The following is a 14,197-nucleotide window of genomic DNA, read 5'->3' as shown; positions in this document are numbered from 1 at the left end:
TATGGGGGTGGGGGAGATGATCTGGAGGGGCTGGAGGGCCTTCCAGGTCTCTGCCCTGACTTGACTGGAACCCCCCCTCTTCCCATGGCTCCTAATCAGCCGTTGAGGGGCTGCAGGATGGGACATAAGCTGCCTATTCAATCTTCTGGTGTGAATGATGCACAGATGCCTGTCAGTACTCACCAGCTCCCAAGCCGCAGCCCTACTTTGCCCTCCTGTATCCATCCATTTGGGGGGAGGGTTTCCTGCTTGTAAACAACTACCAGAAAATTGGAGGGTAGCAAACTTCAAAAGAGTCCCTAGATATTTCACTTTATCCCTTCTGGACACCTTCAGACTAGCGGTGCAATGCAGGAGGGGCACAGGCAACAGCAACTGTGCATTTTAGGCCAGTACTGGGGAAGAGAGCCCGTCCCCTCTCCACCAAACTACAGCACCCCTTTGAGTTGTGGTTTTAGAACCTCACTTAATTTTTGTTTTTTGTTTTTGTTTTGCATAATGCCAATAGCTCAGGCAGAAATGGCAGATCAGGGGAAAACAGTCTGCTGGAAACCTGCAGATGGTCCCAAGCAATCCTGCAGGCAGTTCTCGACTTACAACTGTCCATTTAATGATGGTTCAAAGTTATGATGGCCTTGGAAAACATGACTCGCCTTTGCACTTATGACCGTTGTACCGTGGGATAGTAATCTGGCTCCTAGTCATTGCCCTAGATCTCGCTAAGGCTGCTCAACCCAGTTTAGTTCCAACAGTGACTGACCTCGGTGGTGTCTGGCAGTGAGAATGGTTGGAGCAAGGAATACGGCATCCCCCAATAAAGCCAGGAAATGATCTCTGAGTTGTACCGGATCCTGGAGATCCTGGAAATATTCATCGGCAACCAGAGGAAGATCCTGAGGAGCAACGCTCTGTAACAGTCAAAGAAAGGCGGGCCATCAATATTGCAGCCACCCTGGTTTTCAGGTTTCCAAGAACAATTGCCTATGTGTCTAGAGAACTTTTTTTATCAGCATTCTGTAAAACCAAGAAAAATAAAGAAACTTAGAGAAACAAGAGACTTGTAGTGAGTGTCAAGGATCAAACTCATCACCTTTTCCTGATTTTCCCTACTGGGCCTCCCTCCCTCCTTGCTCCCAGGTGTAGAAGTCCTCAGGAGCTGCAACGGCTGGTCAGGAAGCCCCTGGAAATCCGTTGCCATGGCTGAATCCCACCAGGCTCCGAGGGAAAGCAGGCGTGGCTGAGGCTGGTGATAAATTCAGGCGCACCGAGAAAGTGCCTCTTACTGTGAATTGCTCTGAGCTGCGTAGCAGGAGGTTCACTGTCTCTCTGTCAAGTCCCTTTGTGAAGTCTGGAAACTGGACAAGCTGGACAGGGTAAAACCAAACAGTTGAGTGGAACCAGGAGGACAGAGGACCCCAAAAGGAAGAGCTTCTTCAACAAAGGGAAAAGGCCCACCTGAGGGAGCATCCACCCAAACTCATCATTATTGACCCCAAGGATATATGGAAGATTATTGAAGTTTTTCTCTGCTAAAAGCTCTCTGGGACTCTTCGGAAAAAATTGACCGTCAACTACTGCAGGGAAAAAGATAACGTGCTGGAGAGGAAAAAGAAATCAGTTAACATCTGTTAAAATATTATTTTCACGGAAATCACAATCAACCCCTCCTAAGTTATGGTCAATAGAAATGGAAGAACATTATTAATTTCTGTATCTAATTACAGTTTTAAATTGTTGTAACTTGAATTCTGCAACTTACAGTTCAATACAGTATTTTTATAAATTCTCACCTTCATTTTTTGGTCACTTTATACAGAACAGTCCTAAATCTGAGATGTGCTTAGTCAGAAGGAACCTTCTGTGAGTTCAGTGGAATTCTGCTCACCTCAGAACTTCAGATTACATAGTCAATTGTTTCCTCCGCCATTGTGCTTTTTGCAGTCTTTCATGTATTTCTTTCTTGGGTTGGGATTTTTCCTTCTAATTTGTCTATTTCTTTCTATCGAGTTCCTAACAGATAATTTTTAAAAATGGCATGGACAGTAGTAAGGCTTGTCAGCCTTGCGAGGTAATCCCGACCAGAAGGACATTCAGAAGTATGAATCGTGCAAGTCTGAAAGTGCATCTCCCCGACCTCCTTGTCCGTACAGTCCAAGAAACTAGGGAGGGTCTCTTTTGAGGCCCCTGCCAGGCCCCCATTACTTCTACAGATTTAGCTGCTCCTTGTCCCATCGCCTCCACTCAGCTGGTTGCCTGAAAAGCATTTCCATCTCTGCCGTTCTGGTGAAAAGGAGTTTTCTAGGTTTGGTCTGCTTTGGATTTGCTCAGAGCGTTTTCCTGAGGGGGAAGGTCTACCTAGGGGTGGGATTCAAATTTCTTAACAACCAGTTCTGTGGGCATGGCCTAATTTGTGCGTGTTGCTTGGTGGTCACATGATTGGCTGGGCATAGCTTGTATGTCAATATTGATTTTTTTATAAAAAAGAGAGCAACTTTTACCCAAAATCAGACAAAGCAGGCAGGCAGATTGAGTTGCTCACAGAATCACAGATTCACTCAGAGATCTATCTACCTTTCTGCAATCTGCTACCTGAGTCTGCACTTAAAAAATAGAAGCTTCAGTCCTAAGGAAGGTTCAGCTCTGCTTTTAGATTAGCTAGAATGCAAGAAATCCAATGATTTCCTGCTTTCTAGCTAATCCAAATCTCCCAGCACAACTGATAGTCAGAACAGCTAGTGGTCAGGGGGGAGGGGAAAATAGCAACTTTCCATAAATTAGGCGAAGGCAGAAGCAGGCAAGTTGGATGGTGCACATTCCAGGTAAGGAGTGAATGGGCGGGGTTGGGGCAGGGTGGGGCGGGGCCAGCTAGTGGCACAATGTGCTGGTTCTCCGAACTGTGCAGAATCGTAACAACTGGTTCTATAGAACTGGTCCAACCAGGTAGAATCCCCCCTAGGTCTACCCCATTGCTTCCTGCCTTCCTTTGATGAGGCAAGTGCTGGAACTCACCTGTTCTTCTCCGCCCAGGTGCAGCCGGGTAAAATCCTGCAATCACAGTAGAAAGGAGGTCAGTTGAGGATGAACAGCTCCAGGGGAAGATCTTGCAACAGCCTTGCGGAACATAATAGGAGAGTCTCCTCTGTCTACCCTTTATGATCATTGCTCTTTATACATAATCAAGAAAAAGTATGATTCTCAATCGACTGAATGAGATGAAATGATCTTGAACGTGATTCCACTGCCCCTCCCCACCCCAGACCACAACAGCCACAGCTACGGCAACCCCCCCGAACTGGCCTTGATAAAGAAATGGACCGCGATGAGGTCTCGTGGGTCTTGGGCCACCCAGCTGGGTCTTCATCAAGAGGTGATCGGTGCTATCAAGAGCCCCCCAATGAGGCCTGCAGGAGCTGCTAGAGGGGACCAGCGGAAGAAGGAAGAGGGTTCTGCGGAGTTCTCGGAGTTTCACAGAGCATCCACAGGAGACGGGTGGGGCTTCTACAGCACCATGGTGACCACCATCTGGAGTCCAACTCATATTTTGAAAAGAGGAGGACCAACTCCTCTCTCTTCCTCTCCAGAAAGGATCACAATGTATTGCAGGGGCCTCTTACCATCTTCAGAGTAGCTAATAAGATTTCACTCTCTGTTTTCCCCCTGAGGCAGCGAACCATCTCCACCGAACTGGATGTAGGGCAACCAATCGATCCAGCAATTTTCTGCAATCCAGACCAACAATTCAGTTTTAATGTAATGTAAATGTAATAAGGAGCAGGCCATCCTGCAATAGTTCTTCATCCAGCATTTGGAAGATTGAAGGTGCCAGAGGCCTTTTAAAAGGAAGAGGGAGCAGGGCTGTTCTGGCTGCCTATCTAAACTGGGCTCAAAGCCAGTGGATCAAATTTGCAGAGCAGAATGATTTAAAAGCACACTTCATTCTATTTGTGCTCCAGTAGTAAGCTTGAAACAAATATTTGTGCAGCTGTTTAGAAACATCTGGCTGAAGGTGATATCAGCCAGCTAACGGCCTTGTAATGGAGCAGGTGCACACACGGTGTCTCCAACTCCCTAGTGGCCCCAGGGAACAGCTATGGAGCCCCAGTGGCTTTGCTCCCCTGGCGGCCAGGGGAACCCCTTCTTCTATATGTCTTCCTCCTCTTTTCATCTTCCCTCAGAAAAAAAGATTCCCAGATCCAGAGCAATTGCCGTCTTGCTCTTCCAAACCTCACCTTAGCCAGCTTTCCTGGATGGGCATCGAACAACACGTCTGTTATGGCAACACAGCTTTCTGAAATCGCTTTGTGGAACAAGCCTTTGGACAGAGGGGATAACACCTGGCCGGGGGGGAAAACAAGAGACACTTCTTTCAATCAACCCATTGCATCACCCAGCAACTGTACTGGTTTTGCTTTGACTGTATTTGGCAAGAGATTATCAAATGAATTTACTTCAAGCATTAATGTCAAGACTGAGCCTCTTTGCTTCTTTTGAACCTTATCACTATTCAACATGCCAATGACTTGCGGGGAAGGAAGGCGGAAAGGAATGCTGAGAGTTTGTGCCCAGATTGTGGGAGCCCGGAAACCATCTGGGTCACCCCTGCAGGAGCTTGAGAAGGAGGTGGGTTGTTCCCAATGCAAAAGGACGAACCGTAATTGGACAACATGAACACCCAGGGTGGGGGCAAAGGGAAGCTACTGTTTAACTAAGAAAGCATTTGCGCAGGAGAAAAAACCAGAGTTGTTTTTGATTCTTCAGTACTAAAATGATGTATCCAATAAAGTTTTACTTTGGGGAATTCAAGGCTCCCGAGAGTATTTACTTCTTCTGGGTCCACTAGTCGGACCGTTGACAGTTAGCTATACAAAAAGCCCTGCCTCTGCCAAAGTCACTCATTCACATGTTAGTTTTGAAAGTTTTGACACTCATTCATGCTTTATTAATCTACCAAAAGTTGCATTTTAAATTGTGGTTTTAGCATTGCTACATTGAATTCTTATTGTTAATACAACCAAGAAGTCGTTATACTGTAATAATTTGCAATGATCGGTTGCCACCTTAGGCTTCCTTGTGCTTCACTGCTATGCAGTGACAGACTGCCAAGAACGGTGTGTAGGGGAATGAAGAGAAAATACTTGGGGAAATGAAAGTAAATGCCGTATCTCCTCAAGCCTCAAGGCCACCCAGCTGGAAAAAGGAGGGGGCTGCCCACATACCAAACTACGCTTGGACTGACTGTTAGGAAGATATCTTGCCTGAATCTGATTGGTTACACTGGGATGGGCAGTAAGAGATAGTTAAGGGAGGGAAAAGTAGAACTTAGGGATTTTGGCATGCGATTTTTCAGTTCTGGCTATGTGCTACTGCAACACACTTGATCTTTACAAACTATACCTTTCTCAACAAATGGAGCCAACTATCATATCTATCTAGACCAGGCTTGTCCAACCTTTCACCTTCCCTGGGCCACATTAGAAGATGAAAATTTGGTTTGGGCCACACATAAAATAAAATAACAGTAACGATACCTGATCATCCAAAAAAAAACCATAGAAAACATTTTTTTCATAAGATATCATAAAAAATAGTCAACCAGGGAGAAAGGTATGCAGGGGGGGGGAGAGAAAGCTCACCTGCCTCGCGCCTACCTCTCCTCCTGCAAATGGCCCGGCTGGATGCGGCAGGACTGGAAGACGAGGACCGGGAAGCTCGGTGCAGCAGCAGCAGCAGCAGCAGCGGCGGCGGTGGGGGCGGGGGCAGAAGCTGCTACAACACCTCTGGCGGCAGCAGTGGTGGCGGCAGCAGCGGCAGCAGCGGCAACAGCAGGAGGTGGTGGAGCGGGACTCTTGGGCTGCGGCTGCCTCAGCACAAGGAGCGCTCTGACGGCGCCCGCCTTTTCTGTTGCTGATTGGCGTGGCGCTCACCTCGCCCCGCCTCGCGCCTGCCTCTCCTCCTCCTCCTCGCTGGCTCGTCCTCTTGCATGAAGGTTGGGGTAGGCACTGGGCCACATTATGAGCCTACCTGGGCCACATGCGGCCCGTGGGCCACGGGTTGGACAAGCCTGATCTAGACTTTTGTGGCAGGTCTGACAGTAACCTTGTCTCAAGCCATTACAGATAGGCCAAAAAATATGGGAATTATTAGAAATGAAATAGGATGTGAACTTACATGGGCAGAAGAGCTGAATCCACCTGCTGAATTCCCAAATATGGTAACGGATTCTGGATCACCCCCAAAATTTGCAATGTTCTCCTGGATCCACTGCAGAGCTGCCACTTGATCCAGCAGGCCCCAGTTGCCTCGAGCGTGCTCATCTCCAGTGCTTGGGGGAGAAGGAGAAGCAAGGAAATATGGATCCACAGGAGATCCAGAATAATTCTGCAGTCAGACCATTCTCCCTCTTGGCCTTCCAACATTCACAGATACGAATGCCCCCGAATAACAAGAGGAGATTCCCTTCTTCTTCCTGGTCTGCAGGGCTGTGACCCAGGAAAATCTGGGCCAGAAGTTTGCAGTCAATAACTCAGCCAGCAGCCAGGAACCCCCCCATGCCAGATTGACCTCTCTGGATCCACCTTGTATCAAATGCAATAGATATTCATGTGGAGATGCAACCCACTTTTCAGAGGAGAAAAGAATTCCAAGAAGCACAAGGGTGATAATAATACACAAGCCCCCAATGTCATCTCTTCAGGTCCAGAGCTTTCCCAGGGTAGAAGAGAGGAACTGAGTTTTGGGTAAGCAAAATAGGCTTCCTGGCCAACTTAGGGCCTCCCATTTTCCACTATAGGGGAAGCACAGGTCAACCTTTCCAGTTTGGGGCCCTGTCAAAGTTGAAAAAATGTAAGGAGCACCATTAAAAATATAACTAGATGTGACTGCCCAACATGAGCTTCCAAATACCAGCATTATGCTGTGTTTGGTGTCATGTTTAGCCGTCTTCTCTCCAGGTTATGAAAGGTTGAAAGCTTGCCACATTATTAGAATCCTTCTACTTTAACATGTGCAGGCAATTTGGTAACAAAGATTGGAGGCAGCCTGTTCTATCACCAGTAAAAGAGACTTGAAGACCGGAGTTGAATTCAGCTCTTTAATAGTAACCAGTAACTTCAACTGCAGTCAAGCCGCGGCAGCCCTTTTATAGCGGCTGCTCTTGGCTCGCAACCAATGGCATTTATTTAAACTTCCCGCTGCTTTAGGCGGCCAATCCAATATTGACGTTATTAATCAATCGCTTCGTTGCATTAACTAACCAATAGGAACATCGACTTAGAAGTCTCTATTTGAATACACTACACAGCCAATAATTTGGGGATCTTGCTTAAAATCCCGACTCTCCATTAATTGTTTTCCTGGGATGGAAAGGCGAGAGATCCCAGCAGGAGCAAATTTCCCAGTGAGAGGATGTGGTCGCTTGCAGCCCTGGCTGAATACTTGCAAGCCATAGTATCACCATCTGGACACGACTTTCCAGTTGGCTTAGAATTAGGTCAGCCTGAGTCAATTTACAGAAGGGCATTGATTGGCACATGGGACTCTTGGAAAATGCAACCTTGAGCACATAGGAAAGGAAGACCATCATCTCACTCAAGCCACAAAGGACCAGACTGAAATGCTCACACACACATTATCCATCTCTGGAGAGACGTTTATAATTCTGAGTAAGGGAGAAGAAAGGAGAAGAAGAGGACAGCCAACAGCAAGGGAATGCAAGGGTAGCGGGTGTGCCATTGAAACACCTTTCGGACCAGATTGAAGATGGATCCTCCTGCTTGCTATGATTTGAAACCAAGTTGATGGCACATAGTCTTTCAATCAACCAACCAGTCAACCAACCAACCAAGTAACCAATCCCTAAGTTTTCTCTCTATTATGTACAGAACACTTATCATGTACATTGTTGTCTCCAACCTTGACAACTTTGCTGGCTGAGGAATTCTGGGAGTTGAAGTCTACAAGTCTTAAAGCTGCCAAGGTTGGAGACCCCCGGTTTAAATATCCTTTTATTTCCCTGAGCCTTAAATTCTGCTGTGGGAGGGGGAAGGAGAGGGGGAGGGACTGGAGGTGGGGGGTAAAAAGCCAACCCCTGGGTAAGGCCCTGTGTTGAAACTATGTGGTTTCTGCATTGCACAGATGAAAAATACCACAGGAGGTTTTGATCAGAGGCCATCTTGACTTTTTTGAGTCCTCCTCAAACACCCTTGGAGTATTTATTTAATTGTATTAAAATCTGTATGTCATTCTTTGACCAAGGTGGTCTCTCAAAAGAAATAAAACCATTTGAAAAACACAAACATGAGTATCCAAAGAGTAAAAACCAGAAAAGACTTTTTAAAAGCCATTCAAGGGAGACGAGTGAAAAGGTTATGGAAAGACCTGCCTTTCTTGCCACAGGGAAGTTGAGAGTTTAGTTTAGTTTAGTTTAGTTTAGGGATGGGATTCTACCAGTTGGCACCTATTCGCTAGAACCAGTTGTTAACATTCTAAGCAGTTCGGAGAACTGGTTGTTAGAAGAAATTACAGGGCTAATCCTGTAAGGAAGGCAGGAAGGAAGCATTCTGGTGCTGCTCACAGAAACTGCCTCTCCGTTAACTCTTATTACATTCTGGGCAGGACTAGACTTCGTGTCTCAGGAACTTCTCTGGAGTTTTTTTTTCCTCCTTTGCTGGTACTTTGCTTGTGTGGAGTGACCATTCAAAGTTACAATGGCACTGAAAACATTGACTTATGACCCTTTTTCACACTTACGACTGTTGCAGCATCCCCACAGTCATGAGAGGCCAGGCGAGGAGATGCGTGCCTCAATGTGAGTGATATTGAATTGGCCACACCCAGCCAATAACATGACCACCAAGCCATGTCCACCCGGTCACATGACCACCAAGCCACACCCACCACCTAAGCCACACCCACAGAACCAGTTGTTAAAAAATTTGAATCCCACCCCTGGTTTAGTTTATTGTCATTGCACCTTATACAATGAAATCAAGCACCATCTTCAGTGCACATCATGACTATGAAAATAAACACAAACACACATCCTTCACACTCCACACATTGAACCGAAAACCCCCGACACCGCAGCAATGCTGCACTATAGAGTAGAATTCAACAGAGCTACTGTCCTGGGATAGGAGCTGTTTTTCAGGCTATTGTGCTTGTTTTTATTGTCCTGTACTGTCTGCCAGATGGTAATAGTTCAAAAAATGGGTGCCCAGGTTGGGATGGATCTTTAAGAATGTTTTGAACTTTCTTTTTTTTAAAACAAGTTTTATTCAGTTTTCACATTTTAACATCTCTTTTTAGTGAACAGCATGATTACAGGTTTCACATCTTCTTCTTCTTTTTCTTCAGCGTTTGTCTCGCGCTCGGGCGAGGTCCGCTAATGTCCTTAAGTACTGCTTCCACACCTCTCTGTCTACCACATATGTCGGGTCTGCCTTCGCGATCTCTAGATCGGCCTTGATCGTGTCCATCCAGCGTTGCTTAGGTCTACCACGCGGTCTCGCTCCTCCGACAGTCAGCTTCATTGCAGATTTGATGATAGATTCTTCCTTGGCGCGGCTCACGTGGCCGAACCATTGTAGCCGGGACTGCCTCATGACCGTGGGGATGGGCACGACATTGAGCCGTCTACGCATTTCTTCGTTCCTGACGCGATCGAGTAGGGTGAGGCCTACCGACCATCGGAGCATTCGCATCTCCATTATCTGGAGTCTGCTTTCAACTTCTTTGGTCGCCGGCCAGCACTCTGCGCCGTATGTATGGCCACGGGCGCACCACAGAGTTATAGATTTTCGCCTTCAGGCGCATGGCATCTTCTTGTCACAGAGGACGCCCGTGACGGACTTCCATTTGCCCCACGCTGCGTTGATCCTGGCTGCCACCTCAGTTTGTAGTAGGCCTTCTTCCCCAAGAATAGTTCCCAGGTACTTGAAGGTGGAGGCGCGCGGTAGCTCCTGCCCGTTCACGTGGATGGAGCCTATCATTTCATTATCAGTGGTCAGGTATTCGGACTTCTTTAGGTTCAGCCGGAGCCCGAACTGCTCGAGGCGGTCATGCCACTGTTGGACTAGGTGCTCGAGTTCAGCCTTGCACAGGTTAGCCAGGAACACATCATCGGCGTAGAGCAGCGTCCATGGGGCGGGCGTGTACAGGTCGTGTGTAATTGTGTCCATCACCAGAATGAACAGCAGTGGTGAGGTTTCACATATACATACATATATGACCACAGTTACATATTCAATTTTTATATTCAATTTCTTATCTTAAAAATGCTTTTATACATTTTCTATTTTATTATATTATTCCAAATGCTTATCTCATTATTTAATTCACTTATAATTATTATTTAATTTAATTATTATTAATTATTATTTAATTATTGTTTAATATTGTATTATTTAATTCACTCATTATTTAATTCACGTCATAATTACTATACTTTAGTACTTTTAACTGTCACATTTGTCTATTTCATCTTAAATTCTGATTAAAAACACTCCTATAAATTGGTTTCCCCCCTAAAATATCAGTTTAAGTGTGCCACCTGTACGTTACATATTCATTAATTATCTCCCCTTTTAAATCCCATTAAATGTTTAACATTTTATTACCTAAAACATTAAAATTAATAATCCCTTTAAAACTACATAGCATATATAAATCAGATTCTGCATAGTTTTTCCCCTTTTTAATTTCATAAGATTTATTTACAATTTCAAAAAATAGGACATATTAATCTACTCACTTAATCCTAAACCCTGATGTTAATTCCATTTCAGCTCTCCTCCTATATCATTTCATTTATTTCAATATATTTAATATACATATTCCACTAATTATTCCATTCATATTTAGATAAAAAAAGCTGCATTCCAGTCCTAGAAATATTTTGATATATTTAATAAACATATTCTATTATTTGTTACAATTTTCTCTATACATAGAGGAAAGAAGCATTAGATTCCATTATCAAGAAATAACAGTTCTGTTTTCCATCTTATCAATCTATATGTCCCTATTTCATAACTATAAATTTATTTATGTTACCGCCCAGCACCTTGCAGAATCCCCTCTCTAAATATTAATCAACCAATCTGTCTAATTAAACAATTTTTCCCATTTTTTAAAACAATTCTTTGTTCCCAAATCCTGTTTCTTATCCCTTCTTTCCCACTGTATTTTCCCCTTTATTCTTTCACTCCAGTTTTTATCCCCCTCTCTTATTTATAGCTTCCTTCCACCCTTCGAATTTCTGCTGATTCTTTATCCCTTTTTTAATTTTCTGGATATTCCCCTCTTTAACTTCTTAAATCTCCTATATTTATTTCCAACTCTTTTCCTCTTTCTTTCCAGAGTTCTTTGTTCTCAATGATAATTAAAGATGGTCCTTTCTATGATTTGTTCCATCTCCTCTTCTGTTTTTTGTCTTTGTTGTTCATATTCTGCAATCACATTTTCCATAAATTTTAAAGCAAAGCCCAACAATTCACCTCGCTTTTGTAATATTTCTTTCATGCTTCTAAGTTCCATTTTTAATTCCAGAAGAGATATCGCCATTTTATAACTTTCTAGTTAATCCAAATTTCCAACAGTCAAGTTTTAGTCCTCAGCTAATCCAATGCCAAATCCATGCCAGAATCAGCAATTAATCCAAGGGCAGAATCTTCCTGTTTCTTTCTGTGTTTCAATATTTCAATTTTTCAAGGTTCTTGTTTTATTGTATCAATTTTCCTTACAGTTTTTAAGAAAAAGAGTCTTTTAAAAGAAGAACAAGTTAGATTTAAATTAGACGGCACTCTTTGTTATAACATATCTTCACCCCCTCTTTTCTTTTTTTATCCAAATTATTCAGAGCTTTTTAAACCACAGTTTCCCAAACAAAAAGATTAAATCCAATTGGTATTTAATTTTCTCTTTAACAATCTATAGTTCAACTTTATTAGTGCCTATATAGAATCAGAATATACTTATCCAAATTGATTAGATGATTCCTTCTTCCAGCTTCTACCTTTTTCGGTTCAAAGCCTCACTACTGTCAAAAGCAATTCACACGTTTTTTTCTCTCTTTCTCTTTGCCGCTTTAAATCCTTTCTTAAAAATTCTTTGAAATGTTAATCCTGGGAGTACCTTCCATTTAATTATAGTGTCCTGTTCCTCCTGTTGTTCGCTTCTTTCTCTCTCCTGCACAATCTTATTCCAGCTTAATTTTCCCCTTCAGGGTGGCCATTTTAGACCACTGCTTCAGGCATCTTCGGTGGGGAGAGCAATTGCCAAGCCAAGGAGGGGATTGTGACTCCCCCCTACCCGGCTGATGGTCTCCCCTTCATCTGCCGCACCTATGAGGTGGCTTCTTTCTCAAATCTGATCAATTGGGACTCTCCAACGCTGAAGCATGGACCAAAGCTGTGCACAGTCGGGGTCAGCGGTCCGTCTTCAGGGCAGTTCAAAACTGGAACTCCATTTTGAACTTTCTTAAGGCAGAAGGAGCTCTAAAGCTCTTCCAAAGAGGGGAGAGGGCAACCAATGATCTTCTGGGCAATGATGTTAACCTTCTGGAGTGCACTATCTGCCACTGTGCAATTGGCAAACCCTACAGAGGTGCTATAAGTTAAAATACTCTCTATGGCGCAATGGTAGAAGGTCACCAGTTTTTCATTCAGTTTTTTTCCTGAGAAGTCTCAGGTCGTATAATCTCTGCTGGGCCCTTTTGACCAGGGCTGGAATGTGAGCACCCCAGATCAGGTCCTTTTTTAGGGTAACACCCAGAAACTTAAGCCACCTGCTCCACTTGGTCTCCATTGATAAGCAAGGGCTGGAGGTCTGATCTGTTCCTTCTATAATCCACTATAAGCTCCTTGGACTTATTGGTGTTGAGGACCAAGTTATTGTCTCCGCACCACGAAAGCAACCGGTCCACCTATATAGGCGGACTCCTCCTCCCAGAGATGAGTCCTACCACAGAAGGTCCTGAGGGATCTCCTTGGCCAGATCTCTCCCATCACTTTGACCTGTGAAATCCAGAACAGAAACTCCCTTCACAAACTTTGCAGATACCAGCAGACCTCTCGATACCTTTAACTCCATGGAGTAAAAACCTTAAGTACAGGTAGTCCTCAACTTACAATCACAACTGAGCCCCAAATGTCTGTTACTAACAGAACAGTGACTAAATGAACAGTTGTAAGTCATGATTATAATTATGAGCTTGACTTGAAAATTAACAATGATGAAGCCTATTTGCAGGACAGATCGAAAACTCATTCCCAAACTCATTCCTGTTGCTTGGATGAAATCTCAGTTTCTGAAGATAGGAAGCGACCAGGACCCCTCTATTTGGCCCAGGGGTGGGGTTCTACCGGTTCGGACCGGTTCAGGCAAACCGGATGTTAAGGTTTAATCTGGTTCGCTAAACTGGTATTTCAACTGACCAGCCCACCCCTCCCCTCCCCTCCCAGGAGTCTCCATGCAATGCAGGGAAGGGCAGGGTTCACAGAGAGGCTCTGGGAGGGGGGAAAACAGGCCTTCCAGAAGTACCAGAAGTCTGGAAACGGGGCTGTTTCCGGCTTCTGGAGGGCCTCCAGAGCCCGGGGGAGGTCATTTTCACCCTCCCAGAGGCTCCTCCAGCGGGGAAGCCTCCGGACTCTGGGGAAGGAGAAAAACGGCCCTCCCAGAAGTTCCAGTAGGCCACGCCCACCATGGCAAAACCCATCCAGCAGCTGGGCAGCAACTGGTCACTGGGATTTTTAAATCCCATCCCTGATTTGACCTCACCTACTTGTACCATAGGAAGCCAGTTAAGATGTCCAGTTTAATAGCTGGAGCAGTGAAGGGTTGGACAATGAGTAAGGACACATTGTTGTAGCTCATTGGTTGAAGAGACCCGGCCACTGCGTGAGGCAACCTGAGCTGTGATTGGTTGCTGTGAGTGTAAAGGGGGAGTTTCCTTGTTTCCCACCTTTTTTCCTCTGCGTGCATTACTTGCACACTCAATGGGCAGTTTACTTGGAATGCTGACAGGTGTTCTGCAGGCTCTGTATGTTCCTGCTGTGGTGATTTACCTGATGATGCTCCTGTTTGCCTGACTATCTAGTTGCTGTGTATGTATTTGTAAAATATATTTATTTACATAAAACTACAAGTTTGTGTCAGCATCACTGATTCTATTTTGTCACTGGCTGTGCACGTCCCTGAC

The 14,197-nt window shown here is 44.7% G+C and overlaps 1 protein-coding gene across 1 annotated transcript in view; it reads right to left on the bottom strand.

Annotated features, from left to right (window-relative positions):
* The window catches only part of LOC113445341 (fatty acyl-CoA hydrolase precursor, medium chain-like), a 28,584-nt gene that overhangs the window by 5,012 nt on the left and 9,375 nt on the right, over nucleotides 1–14,197 (bottom strand). The window contains exons 4-10 of the mRNA XM_026714465.2: nucleotides 6,169–6,322; nucleotides 4,230–4,334; nucleotides 3,615–3,719; nucleotides 3,010–3,045; nucleotides 1,456–1,596; nucleotides 1,284–1,364; nucleotides 761–908 (exon numbers count right to left, since the gene is read on the bottom strand). Of these exons, the coding sequence (XP_026570250.1) occupies nucleotides 761–908; nucleotides 1,284–1,364; nucleotides 1,456–1,596; nucleotides 3,010–3,045; nucleotides 3,615–3,719; nucleotides 4,230–4,334; nucleotides 6,169–6,322 (770 nt within the window). The remainder of the gene's footprint in view (nucleotides 1–760; nucleotides 909–1,283; nucleotides 1,365–1,455; nucleotides 1,597–3,009; nucleotides 3,046–3,614; nucleotides 3,720–4,229; nucleotides 4,335–6,168; nucleotides 6,323–14,197) is intronic.

This window comes from Pseudonaja textilis, chromosome 11 (assembly GCF_049901715.1).
Source record: "Pseudonaja textilis isolate UNSWEBS1 chromosome 11, rPseTex1.2, whole genome shotgun sequence".
NCBI classification, from domain to species: Eukaryota; Metazoa; Chordata; class Lepidosauria; order Squamata; family Elapidae; genus Pseudonaja; species Pseudonaja textilis.
This window is presented reverse-complemented; position numbering and strand designations above follow the sequence as displayed.